The 13436-nt window shown below is 50.4% G+C and overlaps 7 protein-coding genes across 7 annotated transcripts; 6 read left to right on the forward strand and 1 right to left on the reverse strand.

Moving 5' to 3' along the window:
• Positions 1-240: 240 nt before the first annotated feature.
• On the forward strand, positions 241-921 carry N7500_007114 (GNAT family N-acetyltransferase; the record flags this gene model as incomplete). Its single annotated transcript, XM_056678258.1, has 1 exon — positions 241-921. One exon carries the CDS (start codon positions 241-243, stop codon positions 919-921), a length of 681 nt encoding a protein of 226 aa, XP_056533258.1.
• A 584-nt stretch (positions 922-1505) lies between these two features.
• On the forward strand, positions 1506-2126 carry N7500_007115 (uncharacterized protein; the record flags this gene model as incomplete). Its single annotated transcript, XM_056678259.1, has 1 exon — positions 1506-2126. One exon carries the CDS (start codon positions 1506-1508, stop codon positions 2124-2126), a length of 621 nt encoding a protein of 206 aa, XP_056533259.1.
• Positions 2127-2164: 38 nt separating this feature from the next.
• On the forward strand, positions 2165-4912 carry N7500_007116 (uncharacterized protein; the record flags this gene model as incomplete). The annotated part of the gene is made up of 1 exon (XM_056678260.1): positions 2165-4912. One exon carries the CDS (start codon positions 2165-2167, stop codon positions 4910-4912), a length of 2748 nt encoding a protein of 915 aa, XP_056533260.1.
• A 267-nt stretch (positions 4913-5179) lies between these two features.
• Positions 5180-5775, forward strand: N7500_007117 (uncharacterized protein; the record flags this gene model as incomplete). Its single annotated transcript, XM_056678261.1, has 2 exons — positions 5180-5195; positions 5249-5775. The coding sequence occupies 2 exons, from the start codon at positions 5180-5182 to the stop codon at positions 5773-5775; spliced, it is 543 nt and encodes a 180-aa protein (XP_056533261.1).
• Positions 5776-6370: 595 nt separating this feature from the next.
• N7500_007118 (Voldacs domain-containing protein) lies at positions 6371-7312 on the forward strand (the record flags this gene model as incomplete). Its single annotated transcript, XM_056678262.1, has 2 exons — positions 6371-6651; positions 6715-7312. 2 exons carry the CDS (start codon positions 6371-6373, stop codon positions 7310-7312), a joined length of 879 nt encoding a protein of 292 aa, XP_056533262.1.
• A 403-nt stretch (positions 7313-7715) lies between these two features.
• On the reverse strand, positions 7716-10379 carry N7500_007119 (uncharacterized protein; the record flags this gene model as incomplete). The annotated part of the gene is made up of 1 exon (XM_056678263.1): positions 7716-10379. The coding sequence occupies one exon, from the start codon at positions 10377-10379 to the stop codon at positions 7716-7718; it is 2664 nt and encodes an 887-aa protein (XP_056533263.1).
• Positions 10380-11779: 1400 nt separating this feature from the next.
• Positions 11780-12776, forward strand: N7500_007120 (putative carbonyl reductase; the record flags this gene model as incomplete). Its single annotated transcript, XM_056678264.1, has 3 exons — positions 11780-12032; positions 12091-12474; positions 12529-12776. The coding sequence occupies 3 exons, from the start codon at positions 11780-11782 to the stop codon at positions 12774-12776; spliced, it is 885 nt and encodes a 294-aa protein (XP_056533264.1).
• Between the last annotated feature and the right edge of the window lie 660 nt (positions 12777-13436).

A 13436-nucleotide genomic window follows, 5' to 3' on the forward strand; every position in this document is an offset into this window, starting at 1 on the left:
GCACTACCTTGTCCAGTCAAATTGCAAGCAAAAACTACCCACGCAGTTTAAATTGGTTTATAGACAAATAATTTGCCTGTGGTCTAGTAGCTTTCTACCGTAGAAAAGTGGATCAGGCCCCGGTAAGCAATATCGGCCAATTTCAGGTTAGCCGTAGGTTGCTTTTGAGTCATAAAAAAATATAGATAAATGATGACTCTTCTTCGATCGAATACACTACATAGCTTTCACAATCTCTCCATGGCATCCAAATACACCTACTCTTTCTTCCGGGTCTCGAAGACAAATGAAGTCGAGAGCTCCGCTCAAAAATATCGAGACCTACGCTTAAAAGCATTGAAGACGTCACCCGATTCATTCTCATCTACTTATGAGATCGAATCAGCTTTCACCGATGCCGAATGGATAGATCGTCTCACACTTCCCGATCGAGAGCTCTTCATTTGTGCCGCAACACCAGTTACCGATGATCCGTCATCCCCTGGCAGTATTGAATGGATCGGCCAGGTCACTCTGCGAGGACCTTCATTTAAGGCTGATTTCGAGTTACCCGTGGAAGCGGGCCAGCCACCCCAGAGATCTGATGAAGAGGAAGAGCGATGGCAGATGCTAAGTTTGTTTACGCTTTCGGAGTATCGTGGCTATGGACTTGGAAGCAAACTCTGCCAGGAAGCTATCAATTATCTTCGATCATATCGGTCATTTCCTCGTCAAGTTCAAGTGCGGCTCATCGTCAAGGCGGGAAATGATGTCACGGTGGAATTGTACCGGCGTCTTGGGTTTATTCACGCTGGAAAGTCGACGCTTGTTGAAGCTCTCATTGCCAATGGAGATGAGCATCTTGTTCCGAAAGATCTGACCTCGGCGAAGTACTCAGATAGAAAAGGGCTCATTATGATATCTCGTATATCGCGCTCGTGATGGCTTCATAGCAAAGGATAGAGAATCATAGACTTGAATCAACATATATCCCGTTATTAAAGCATTGTTGTACCACGTAAGTGCTAGCCAGCTTGATTGCTTTATAGCCTTTGTTTGACTTGGCTATTGATTTCGCTTTATAGATTCTCAAGAAAGTGCAGGTTCTTTGTACATAGTTACCCAACTGCTTACGGCCACGATTGCCAAGCTATATCCGATGTAAAGTGTTGGCAATAAACGCTGCACAAGCCATAGCTGCTAGAGAGACGCCAAATAGAGAGTCAGATAACCCGTATAGTCTCAAGCAGAACGTTATTGGGAATCATTCTATATAGGTACCAATTCATGACTAGCCTTGTGCCTGCTACCGGGGGCATAAAGGCCTTTGAGATAGACCATGTCGGTGGCAATCAATAAACTGGGAGTATAGCAATTTACCTGGTTGGGAACAACCTGCACCTAACCACAAGTGAGTTTGCACAGCTGCCAGCTGTCGTCAGCAACAAACTGTTTGCACATAGCTAAAAACACATTATCGTCAAGCCCAAACCCACCAACCTCGTCATTTTGACTATTCAACCGACATGGCCACTCTTGATACCCTCAAGCGGGCTCTTAGGCAAGAATCCACCGCGATGGGGTCATTGCCGAAGCAGTCATTGTCTGACAGACAGTACAGCGATGGTTTGGACATCTTGCAGCAGGGCATAGGATCGATGACTTACCGAGACTTTATCATCCCTCAGCTTTCTCGGCTCGTAGCTCCTCTCTTCCACTCGCATGTCAACATTTCGGTGCTAGAAATCGGACCCGGCTTGAGGAGCGTATTTGGATGTCTGCCAGGTCATCTGAGACGGAGAATCAGGAGATATGCAGCATTCGAGCCCAATGAACTCATTGCTACGAAGTTGGAAAAATGGTTTTGCTCGACATCAGAGACGGAAGCCCCGCTGCCCTGTCTGGAAAGTCCGCCTGATATCCGTCGGGTTTCATTCGACTTAGCCAGCAATGATATTAGCGGTACAAGTTCTGACACGCATGAGAGCAAGGAAAAGTTCGACGTCATTCTATTCTGTCACAGCATGTATGGCTTGAAGTCCAAAGCCAGGTTCGTTGAGCGAGCGCTGGAAATGCTTGTTGGGGGTCCGAAGGGGGAATGGTGGTGGTTTTCCACCGCGACAAGCCCCTGCGGCTCGACAGACTAGTGTGCCATCGAACGGCTTCTTTCCCTACCGGAGCTGTCATGGTGGCAAATGAGAACGAGGTACTGGACTCTTTCGCTCCTTTCATAGCGGGGTTTATCATGCAGGATGTGGAGACGGACAAGGCTATCCGAGTCAAATGGCGTGAGATATGTCGAGCCCTGGGCCGTCTGGAGGACGCATACCCAGACCATCTTTTATTCAGATCGCCCAACATCATGGTGGCCTTCACTCAACATGCGACCACGTTGCCAGAGTTGACGGCGCAGGTGTCATTGTTGAAGGGGGACAAAACAGTCAAGAACTGGGAGGCTCGTCTTCACCACCCTGCAGCGATTGTTAGGCCGACAGAGGTCCAACATATTCAAAAGTGCATTCAATGGGCCCTGAAGCACGGGTTAGGCCTGGCCGTCATCGGCGGTGGGCATAGCGGCCACTGCCAACGTTCCAATGTCGTTTCAGTTGACATGAGCGCATTCGACCAACTACACATTATCGAATCTGAGGATGGTCAACGAGAATCTGGTCAAGATTCGGTTCCCTTGATTGTTGCTGGGGCCGGCTGCAAGACGGGAGATATCATCCGGAAGACCATGGCTGCAGGCGTGACAGTCCCCTTAGGGGCCCGCCCAAGCGTAGGCGCGGGGCTATGGTTACAAGGTGGCATTGGCCACCTAGCTAGGTTGTACGGGCTTGCGTGTGATGCTATCCTCGGTGCCGTGATGGTCAGTGTTGAATCTAGCCAGGTTTTTTACATCGGCCGTGTACCAAGCCAACACCAGCCTGCCGGTGCCGTGCGTCCAGAAAACGAAGAAGATCTGTTATGGGCAATGAGAGGCGCTGGCACCAACTTTGGCATCATAGTCAGTTTTACTTTCAAAGCTTATGTGGTTCCGACCTTCTCAACTCGGACCTGGTGTATCCCGTTAAGTGACAATATTGAGGCGCGGCACACCCTTAGTAGGTTTGATGACCTTGTCACCGGGAGTCTCCCACGGAACTGTTCTGCAGACGCGTATGTGTACTGGGACACTGGGAGGCCGCATGTCGGCGTGAGCATGTTCGAAGCTTCCACGACAGAGCCAAGGGTTTTCGGGCCTGAAAACAATTTCCAGGTCATGGACAGCGTCATGTTGTTCGAAGCCGATATGTACATGTCAGAAATGCACGGCGGGCACGGCTCCATCAAAAAATCCTCATTCAAACGATGCCTATTCCTAAAATGCATCGGAGCACCGAAGGTCGCCGATATCCTGGTGGCAGCCATTAGGAATCGTCCCTCATCGGAGTCCTATCTTCATCTGGTGCAAGGTGGCGGAGCTATCAGCAATGTGGCAGCCAATGCAACTGCTTTTGGTTGTCGAGACTGGGACTTTGCCTGTGTGATAACAGGTGTATGGCCACGCGAACAATATGGAAACGCATCGTCGCGAGATGCCGTGCAGTGGGTGTACGACGTCGCTAATGACTTGTTGCCTGTGAGTAGCGGAGTTTACGGCGCAGACCTAGGGCCGGATCCAAGAGACGCTGTGCTGGCGGTCAAGGCTTTTGGGCCGAATCTAGCTCGACTTTCTCACCTCAAGCACAGCTTAGACCCGAATGATGTCCTGGCCTATGCCTGCCCACTCCCGAAAATGCCGAGGGCACAGAAGCTCATCATTCTCATCACGGGCGCAAGCGGCGCCGGAAAGGACTATTGTGCCGCTATCTGGGTCTCCGCGTTCCTCAACTACACCCTTAAGAGACTCATAGCTCGCGTAGTCAGCATTAGCGATGCAACTAAGCGAGAATACGCGGCGGCCACCGGTGCCGACCTGAACCGCCTACTGCAGGACCGCGCGTACAAAGAAAAGCATCGGCCAGCGTTAACGACATTCTTCCTGAATCAGGTGCGGGATCGTCCTCGATTACCAGAGGATCATTTTTTGAGTGTGGTACACGGCGCCGGAGACGTGGATGTGTTGCTAATCACGGGAATGAGAGATGAGGCACCAGTCGCCGCATTCTCGCCTTTAGTTCCAGGTAGCAGACTGCTTGAAGTTCACGTAAAAGCTAGCAAAGAGACGCGACATACTCGCCGAGGGTGTCACGATGGTGATGATGATACGTCAAAACTGAAGCTCTCAGACTATCCTCCTAGTCTCATCTTCGACAATGATGCGACCGGAGACAAGGCTGGGAAAGAGTTTGCCGAAGCCTTCCTTCTTCCTTACTTTGATGAGGACCTTCAGCGCCTGGATAACATGGTGCGTTCAGTACCCGACTTTCCACGGCCGGGCGTTGAGTTTCGGCATATCCTCAACATCTCCCAGCAGCCGGGTGGGCTAGCCCTGTGCACCTCTCTGCTGCAGACTCACTTCACCGGTGACTGGACGACAGTGGACGCGATTGCATGTTGTGAGACGGGCGGGTTTATTTATGCGCCGGCATTAGCCTCGCGCGTCGATATACCCTTGGCGTTGATTCGCGAAGCTGGGAAGCTGCCCCCGCCCACCGTGTCTGTCCTTAAGTGTTCATCTCACATATCTTCGACATCCGGTTCACATGAGACGAGGATTGAGATAGAACGGGACTTGATTCCTAAAGGCGCATCGGTAGTAGTGATTGATGACGTTCTTGCCACGGGCAAGACACTTTGCGCGATGTTACAGCTTTTAGGCGAGGTGGACGTTGCTGATGTCAGCATCATGGTCGTCGGGGAGTTTCCTATTCATCGTGGTCGGGAGCTGTTGCGACAGCGTGGGTATGGCGTCAATATCCAAAGCCTTTTAGTCTTTGATGGTGTCTGAGAGAGATGAAGCTGAAATCCTGGAATTTTGGACTTTCGATCAAGATAATAGTCCTAGTAATTTCTATGCGTCCTGCTACACTCACCAATTTCACAAAATACTAACTTGAAATAAAACGAAGATTGACAAGTTGATATACTCTGCTATCTGATGATTGGTACATCAACGTAGTAGCGCGTCATTTGTGAATGTTGCGCTTTAGGGCTCGGTCATGTCCACTTCTCCGTTACTCCGCTACTCCGCAGTTGGATCTTCGACAACTCAACCATGTATGACTCCTATCGTCAGTATTTCTACGTTCATATACTCGTATACGTATAACTGACAATGATTTAGGTCCACATCCTCTCCTCGCCCAGGTCCCACTGACCGTCTCACCCTTCATCAACCTCCCCACCTCCGTCACATTACCTTACACGTACAAATCCGTTCCCTCATCTCTACCCCACTCAGTGACAGTCGATCCAAACAGCCCTGATGGTAAGGCCCGCTATGTCATTTCTCCAAGCGGTGAGCACGCAGCTCACCCAGATGACATCCTCGCCGCATGCCACTCCCTCGAACAACATTTGAAGGAGACTCGTAGCAACGCGGAACAAGCGATCAACGCATGGAAAGAGTCGATAAAACAACGCGAGCTAGCCGAAAAGAGGCGCCTGGCTCCTGGGTGGCTTGACCGCGAGGAAAAGCTCCTTCAGCCTAGCCGGACCGGTACCTCTCCTGATCCACAGGGCAACGCCCATCCAAGTCTGCTGGATAGCTCTTCTCCTGAGCAGGGCTCTTCGCAGATGCCAACTATGGTGCCTCATGATGATGGGGAAGAGTTGGACAGAGCGTTTGGTGGTCTAGGTTTGAAATCATGAAAGATGGTCTTGCACGAGAGTTAGTCCCTCGTTGTTCTTTACGTCATGAGCGTGCTTGGGAATCAAATAAAATTTGGCGTGTTAAATCAATTTCTGGAAGGTGTTTCCCGAGGGGTACCCTACATTCCGGGCGGACTTCCCAGCGCCAGGCACTTCCGAGACCTTGTCAAAGCAGTTCTGTAATCTACCGAGACTGCCACAACTCGCTTTACCCTCGGGGTAGTGGTGTTCTGGCTGCCAGCGCTAAGATCATGTTTCAAGGTCGTGCTGGGATGAATGGGGTGAATGAGTTCGCAATCCTGGAATGGCTGCCCATATGGTTTATACTATACACTGTCACAGGAAACTATTGCTACAAGATAGTATCACAAGCATTCGAATTCGTAAATATCACTATCTTGAAAATTGCTAAATGTGTAGCATAGAAGAAAAATAATGTATTCGATATATATTTCTTGCAACTGCGGACCTACCAAGCTCACGGAAAAGCTCCACCCCGCGCCGGAAGCTCATTTTCTCTCCATCCCAACTCCAAATACCCTTATAATACCCTGCAGCCCATCGTTTTTCTTTCCAATCCCACATATACTACAACATGGAGGCGCTTCGCAGCTCCCCTGAAACCTCCTCATTCGTGCCGCTGGCCGAACACCAGTCGCGCACCCCAAGCTCTTTCTACTCCGGACCCCCAGTATTGTACCACCACAGCCAGCGCTGCAAGATCGTGATCCTTGAGCGCGAGCTACTCGCAACTCCAGCATTGAATGCTCTGCGCGGCGAGGATGCTGCGAACAATAGCACCGCAAGCCAAGACCAGCAGGACGGCGACGAGAAGGAGGTCGCAATCTCAGGCGTGGATACTTGGGTGACATCCGAGTGAGTCTCTCCATTCTCCCTTCGATCCCAAGGCCACGACTAATCAAATTCATCAATCAACAGCAAGTTCTTCCTCTTTTCCCCCACGGCCTCAGCAGGCGTGTCAATCCCCTACCCCTCGATCTCACTACACGCACTCCAACGTCTACGCGTCCCTGACACCGATGCCGAAGTCCAGGGCCTGTATATGCAGGTCGCGACTCCTGGTGCACCCACCGAAGACGACGAGGAGGAATGCATCACAATGACAGTGGTGTTGCCTGCCGACGCCACGCTACAAGAGCCCGTGGACTCGGAAACGGATACACCCACGCAGCAGCTTTACAATGCCGTGTCTGCGTGCTCCAATTTACACCCTGACCCTGTTGAGCAGGGCGATGATGAGGAGGACGGGCCTAAGTTCATTTCGGCTGAGGAGCACGATGGAGTCTTCCAGCTTGGAAATGGTGATCTTCCCCCGCCTGTTGCTGGAAGCTCTGGGTGGATTACTGCGGACAATATGGATCAGTTCTTTGATGCGGATGGGAACTGGATTGCTGCTGGTGAGCCGCCTTCTTTCCCGCTCGGGCCTGGAGCTGGGACTGTTAGGGCTCGAGAGGGGGAGAATGGAGTTGAAGAAAATGGAGACGAGGACGAGACTAAGTGGCGGAAGACGGATTGATTGGGATTTGGCTGCTTTCAAGGAAAATATGAAACACGGTGTAGGATTGGCGTTTAATATGCTTGTGTGGTTACGAGGTAGACTACCAATGGATTCTTTTACTGGGGGGCTGTTGCTCAAGAAAACCTAGGTAGAAGATTAGATTTCATGCTGAGAATTTTCTCTTGAATGAATATCAACGTTCGAGAAGACACATCCACCATGAAAACAGAAGGAAAAGATGGACCGCCAAGCGACAGGCAACAGAAGAAATAATAGAACAAATAAAAACAAGTCGAAGAAAAGAACAGCAAAGGGTTTGCGCCAACATCAGTATCAGATACAATGTAGGATGGAAAGGAATCAAAATGAAACAAAAGAAAACTGTCGCTTTCAGTCCACAAAAGACATGGCAAGATTAACTCTATTCCCGTAGGAACCCATCGCAGTCGTAAAGACTAGCAGGTGTGGCAGTTCCAACTCCAACTCCTAGCACCTTACCCGTTGGAGTAGCCATACCTCGGCGGGGAGAAGTAGGAGTCGGGGGTGCATGGTGGCTCGACATATGGGGAGGTAATCGGTGGTTGTTTGGCATGGACCGGGGACGGCTGTTCTTGCCACGGGTGGGAGAGGATTCAGGCGTGCGAAATGACCCAGTTGGGGGAAGCACACGGGGTTTAGAAGGGGAGATGGTTCGGTTGGAATCCTCGAAGATAGTGATGCGGTCTTGGAGCATTGCGGAGCGGCGGTTGCCATAGAGTGCAGAAGCACCGCCAATAGGACCTAGCCCGTTGTCTAGGCTGGTTATTGAGTCACGAGCTCGGCGGATTGAGCGATTGGAAGCATCTGTTCTCGTACGTTGTAGCGACTCTGTGGATCTCCGCCAGTCGCTACCCTCTGTTCCTGTGATACTCATGACAAGAGGAAGGCGGCTAGGCGAAGGCAAAGGACTATCTAGTGCATGATCGGAGATTGACGGGACGCGAGTCGACTGACTTCGAATTGTAGAAACTCCGGGTTGGCTGCGGGGCCCTTTTACCGCTGAGCGGCGTGGGCTACCAGGGGAGTTCTCGTGAGTTGAAAATGGAGTTTCAGAGAGTTTCCATGCAGGTGGTACCCTTTCGGGAGAGGGAGTGGGTGTGAGAGAGCTGCCATGGGACAAAGGGAGAGATGTGAACAATTCAGGGAGAGCACGCTTGTTTTCGAATGGAAGCTTATTTGCAGGCATGACGGATGGAGCACGGTTTCTTTTCTTGCAGGGGCTGTCGTCATACATTGGGGGTTGTGGCTCTTCGACGAGTGGCCCGAGAGAGCCTAGACCTAGGCCGGGTTTACCATGTCGACTGCCATACTTGCTGCGCCTTGAGGAGGACAGAGGAGATGTTGTACTTGGTGGGAACGAAGGCAAGGATTTTGCCGGGTTGTTGATTGAGACTTCACGTAGATCCACCTCTTCCATCTTGTCGAAATCTTCCGGTTCCTCTTCGACGGTAGGAGAGAACGTCGATGACCCAAACGTCATTGGTGGATGGATGGAAATACGAACACAGTTTTGACGTCGGTGACCCTTGCGTTTTGAATTTCCACCCTTGAGTGCAGAAGGAAGGGTGCCATTTAGAGAGAGACTGTCGCGATGCATTGTGCTTCGTGGGTTGACGGCTTTCGCTGCCTTACCTGGTGATCTCACCTGGTGAAACAAAGTCCCACCCTCAGGCGAGCCAACGTAGAAGGGGTCATTCTCCATATTGTCATTCTGGTAGGCCGTACGGTTTTGGAATTGATTGACATGTGGCACAAAGCCCGGTGATCGCCAGTTGGATGGAGCGAAATTTTGATATCCCAAATATCCCACTGGACTTCCAGATTGGGAGACATGTCTTGAAGGGGGATTAGAAGAAGCCATGGAGTCAGATCGAGGTGGAGCAGTAAAGCGATCGCTAGAGGCACCGGAGTGGTGAGTCGTCAAACTTCTTCGAAGTGACAAGGGTACAGATTTGTGCCGATTTTCAGTGGTCGAGGAGGAACGGACAGGGAAGTTATGCATAGGCGGAATCGAGGTATTGGTTGCAATGAAACTCCTGCGACCATCCTTGACTCCAACGTCGGCGGCACTGTAAGGTACAAACGTTCCTTCGGGGAAGACAGGTGAGGTCAAATCAGTATCGACCGAACTATCATTTCTACCATCATCCAAAATTGAGCTATTGGTAGTATCCAGACTCATAGAGGAAAGCCTCATCACAGAGTCATTCCTAGCGTAGTCAAATCGGTCTGGGAGATATGCAGTTGGTGGAGGAGGAGGTAGCGAGTGACCAGGCATCACCCCAGCAGTTTGACTAGCAATGCTTCCCCCGCGAAGACGAGTCGGGGACTCCTCCAAGGTCATGGTTGAATCAAACGGGCCAGATGAGTTACGGTCATCCGAAACGGGAAGGTGACTTGATCGCTCTGACACTGGAAGGGGCCATGCAGGTGAGACGGGCTTCATACCTAGATGGAACCCAGCATCGTCTTCTTTCAAATCCGGTGTTTGTCTTGGTGTGTTTTCTGCTGGTAATTCCAAAATCCCCTCGACAGCCGAAAGCGGGACGTCTGCTTTCGATATCGATATTGATGCCTTGGGTGGCGGACTAGGAAGATGGGTTGATTCACTCAATTCACCCAACGTAGCTAACGAGCTCATACGTTTGTGGGATGATCGTGATAAGTGCTTGGAGCGAGATCGAGAAAGGGAATTGCGAAGAGATCGGGCTTTCTCGGTGAACGGAGATGATTCTGGCTCGTTTTTCCGATGATGCAGACTTTCTCTCGATGTTAATTGTCCCCATTCTGTTGGTTTACCATACGGTAGGTGTCCATGCGCTCTCAGCATGCTCCCTTCTGTCCGGCTCAGTTCAGTCAAAGTGTCCTCTGGGAATGATTGCAACCCCCGATTGCGCCATCCCTGTCGCTGTGTGAAGCCCAGCAGCCTTATTGCATGGCGTTCCTTGCGATACCTGACCCAGACAATAATGCTCACCACCGAGACAGCAATAAAGATGGCCGCGCCACAAGCGGCTATGGCAATGACGGCGGTCAGCCCCAGCATGGTCGCCTCGCTGGCGCGTCACTGGGCTGATTCCGAGGCTTTATAGAGACAATTCGCGGAGATGTTCTTCCAAGTTCCCCATCCGTGAGTAGCAGATCGATTTTGAACATGTGAAGTTGCGGATTTTCGCTGCATCAAAACGGCAACGGTGAGGCTTCACAGAATTAGCATTTCATCCTCATGAAACACAACAAAGTCTCACGGGAACAAGGAACAACAAGATTTCCTAGCATTCCATCAAGGGGACCGTCGATTGTTATGGGAACATTGATCCTAGCCGAGGAATGCCCATTCATCACCACCCGGGTGCAAAGAATGCTGGCGTCCACACCACCCCCTTCGATACTATCTCAATTGTGACATCTTCGCTGAATAAATTTGTGAGAGCGGAAAATCGGCACATTTAAGGACCAGCCTCGGGGCGGTTGCAGTGGGTGTTGATAGCCCTGATTGATCCCAGTCTGTACTTGAAAGGCACTCAACGCCATCACTCAAGTGCCCTATTTCACGTCTTCTTTGACAATTTCGTTCGGTGGGACCTAGAGATACCATTCGGACATATTTCCACCCGCCAGAAGATTGGCTCACGAATTCAAGAAAGTGGTTCAATCATGAATGACGCTTTTCCACTGGTCACCTCTGATGATATTCCGGCGATTAACAAGATCAGTGCGCATCCTTTCCCAACACGACTCTTGTCCGGATCAGTAATCCATTTTGATTCCGACTGATTGGCTTTGTTAATGCGTCAATATAGAGTAGTTACTTCATACACAGACGCGGAGTTTGTGTTGGATCGCAACGTGATGAGCATTGCCTAGGACGATCACCCCTTGAGCACACGGTTCTCGAGTTGAGTTGAATGTCACTAATGGCGGGACATTGACTCTCTACTAGTTCTAGTCATTCTCAGTTACTAAATTTTAGTTCAAGCATATATACTTTCTCTGGCGTTAGGGAGTCGAGGTGGACGTCATCCTCTTGAGGTCAAGCTCCCCGGAATTTTGGCATCCTTGGCCACCTCCTAGAAGAGCGGTCAAGTCAGTATGAGGCCGGACATAGCGTTTTTTTTTCTTTCGCTTTCTCTAGTGATATCCTCTTTTTCAATTCTTCGTCTGATCTTTTGGGACATGTTTATTTGCTACAAAATTACGATGAATCCTATTGAATCATGGGGCGCCCAACGTCATTCAATGCCATCAAGGAATGCGAGAGCTCCTCGCCAATGTCTATCTATACATAAGGAAAGGCTATATGGTCTAGTCCGATTTCGCCGCCAGTGCATCACTCACCGTCTATCACCTTGGGTTCCTAGAATTGCCCCTCGGCTCGATATTTAACTGATTTCCCGCTGCAACTTGCACTTTCTCCAGTTTTCTCTTTACCCTCCTCTTGTTGCAATGGCTGCTAACCCTATTACCAAAAATGGACTCTTTGTCCACAACAATACGACTGCTCCCGAACATCCTAGCCTCATGAGAATGTTCTCCCTCAAGGGGAAAACTGCCATCGTTACCGGTGCGGGTGCCGGTATTGGTCTGGCCGTTGCTCAAGGTCTGGCAGAGGCTGGTGCCAATGTGGCATTGTGGTATAATAGCAACACCAAGTGTATCGATAGGGCTGCCGAGATTGCTGCACAATATGGCGTTCAGAGTGCGTAAGGAATCTACGAAATGTGACTGGCTCCACATCATTCTAACCTCCTTTGCAGCCGAGGCTTATCAGGTTGAGGTCACCGATGCAAAGGCTGTTGAGAAGACCGTAAATGAGGTCGTCAAGGACTTTAATGGCCGACTCGATGTATTTGTTGCCAACGCCGGTGTTCCCTGGACCCAGGGCCCTATGGTCGATGGTCCTCTCGACCACTACCGCGATGTCGTCGCCATCGATCTCGACGGTACCTATTACTGCGCCAAGGCTGCTGCTGAGCACTGGCGCCGTCAGAAGGAGGAGGGCACCGATGCCAATGGCAACAAGCTCACCAACTTTACATATGGAAGTTTCGTTGCTACTGCCTCTATGAGCGGTCACATTGTCAATTTCCCCCAGATGCAGGCTGCCTACAACGCCGCCAAGGTTGCCGTGATTCACCTTTGTGAGTTGTCGCCTAGAATAAACCAGCTCTATTGCCCTGCTAACACCTTCTCAGGCAAGTCCCTTTCTGTCGAATGGGTCCGCTACGCCCGTGCCAACACCGTGTCACCTGGTTACATTGCGACTGAGATCTCCAGCTTTGTGTCCGAGGAAACGAAGAATATCTGGCGCGACAAGATCCCCATGGGCCGTGAGGGCCAAGTCCACGAGCTAAAAGGTGCCTACCTTTACCTTGCCTCCGATGCCTCCACCTACACTACCGGTGCCGATCTCATTGTCGACGGTGGCTACTGCGCCCCATAAATTCTCCCTCATAATATATAAAATTATTGTATCTATGGTTTAGAGCGTGAATTTTGGCCAGACTGATGTCAGTCCTTTCGATCCGAACGTGAGATTAGACGAACGCAATGATGAAAAACAGGTTAGAGGGTAGATTTTGAATGGAAACATTATATTTGCAACATATTCCCCGCTCAGTGCATATGCCCAGAATGGCTTGCATGGTAAAATGGTGCCCAAGAAACACCCGATGACGAACCTGACAAAATTATTTTCTCACCGTCGGCACACAGGCCAAACTCTAGCTTCTGCGCGATCGCTGAATGACTCGATCAGACCTCCCACCCTTGTAGAACTTGCATCTACAGACCCTGATATCCTTGTAGGTAAAAATGGCTCAATCCCTTACGTGGTGCTTTAGCGTTATCAAGCCCGACCAATTACATCTAGAATTCACTCTACTCCCGCATGACAGGGCTCATATACCGATGTGATCGAGTCGACCCGCTTTGACTGAAGCTCAACCTACGAGACAAACAGCAGCATGAAGTTATCACTAGCGAGGAGGTGGTGGAGCATTTATATGATCGTTCTTTGCGACTTGAATAACGATCTAGACAACTTGCAGTAGTATCATCTCTCGGCTCATCAGATGCTCGAACAGTCTGCTAAGCCCATGAA

The sequence above is a fragment of the Penicillium coprophilum genome, assembly GCF_028826855.1.
Source record: "Penicillium coprophilum strain IBT 35676 chromosome Unknown utg000004l_segment0_segment0, whole genome shotgun sequence".
NCBI lineage: Eukaryota > Fungi > Ascomycota > Eurotiomycetes > Eurotiales > Aspergillaceae > Penicillium > Penicillium coprophilum.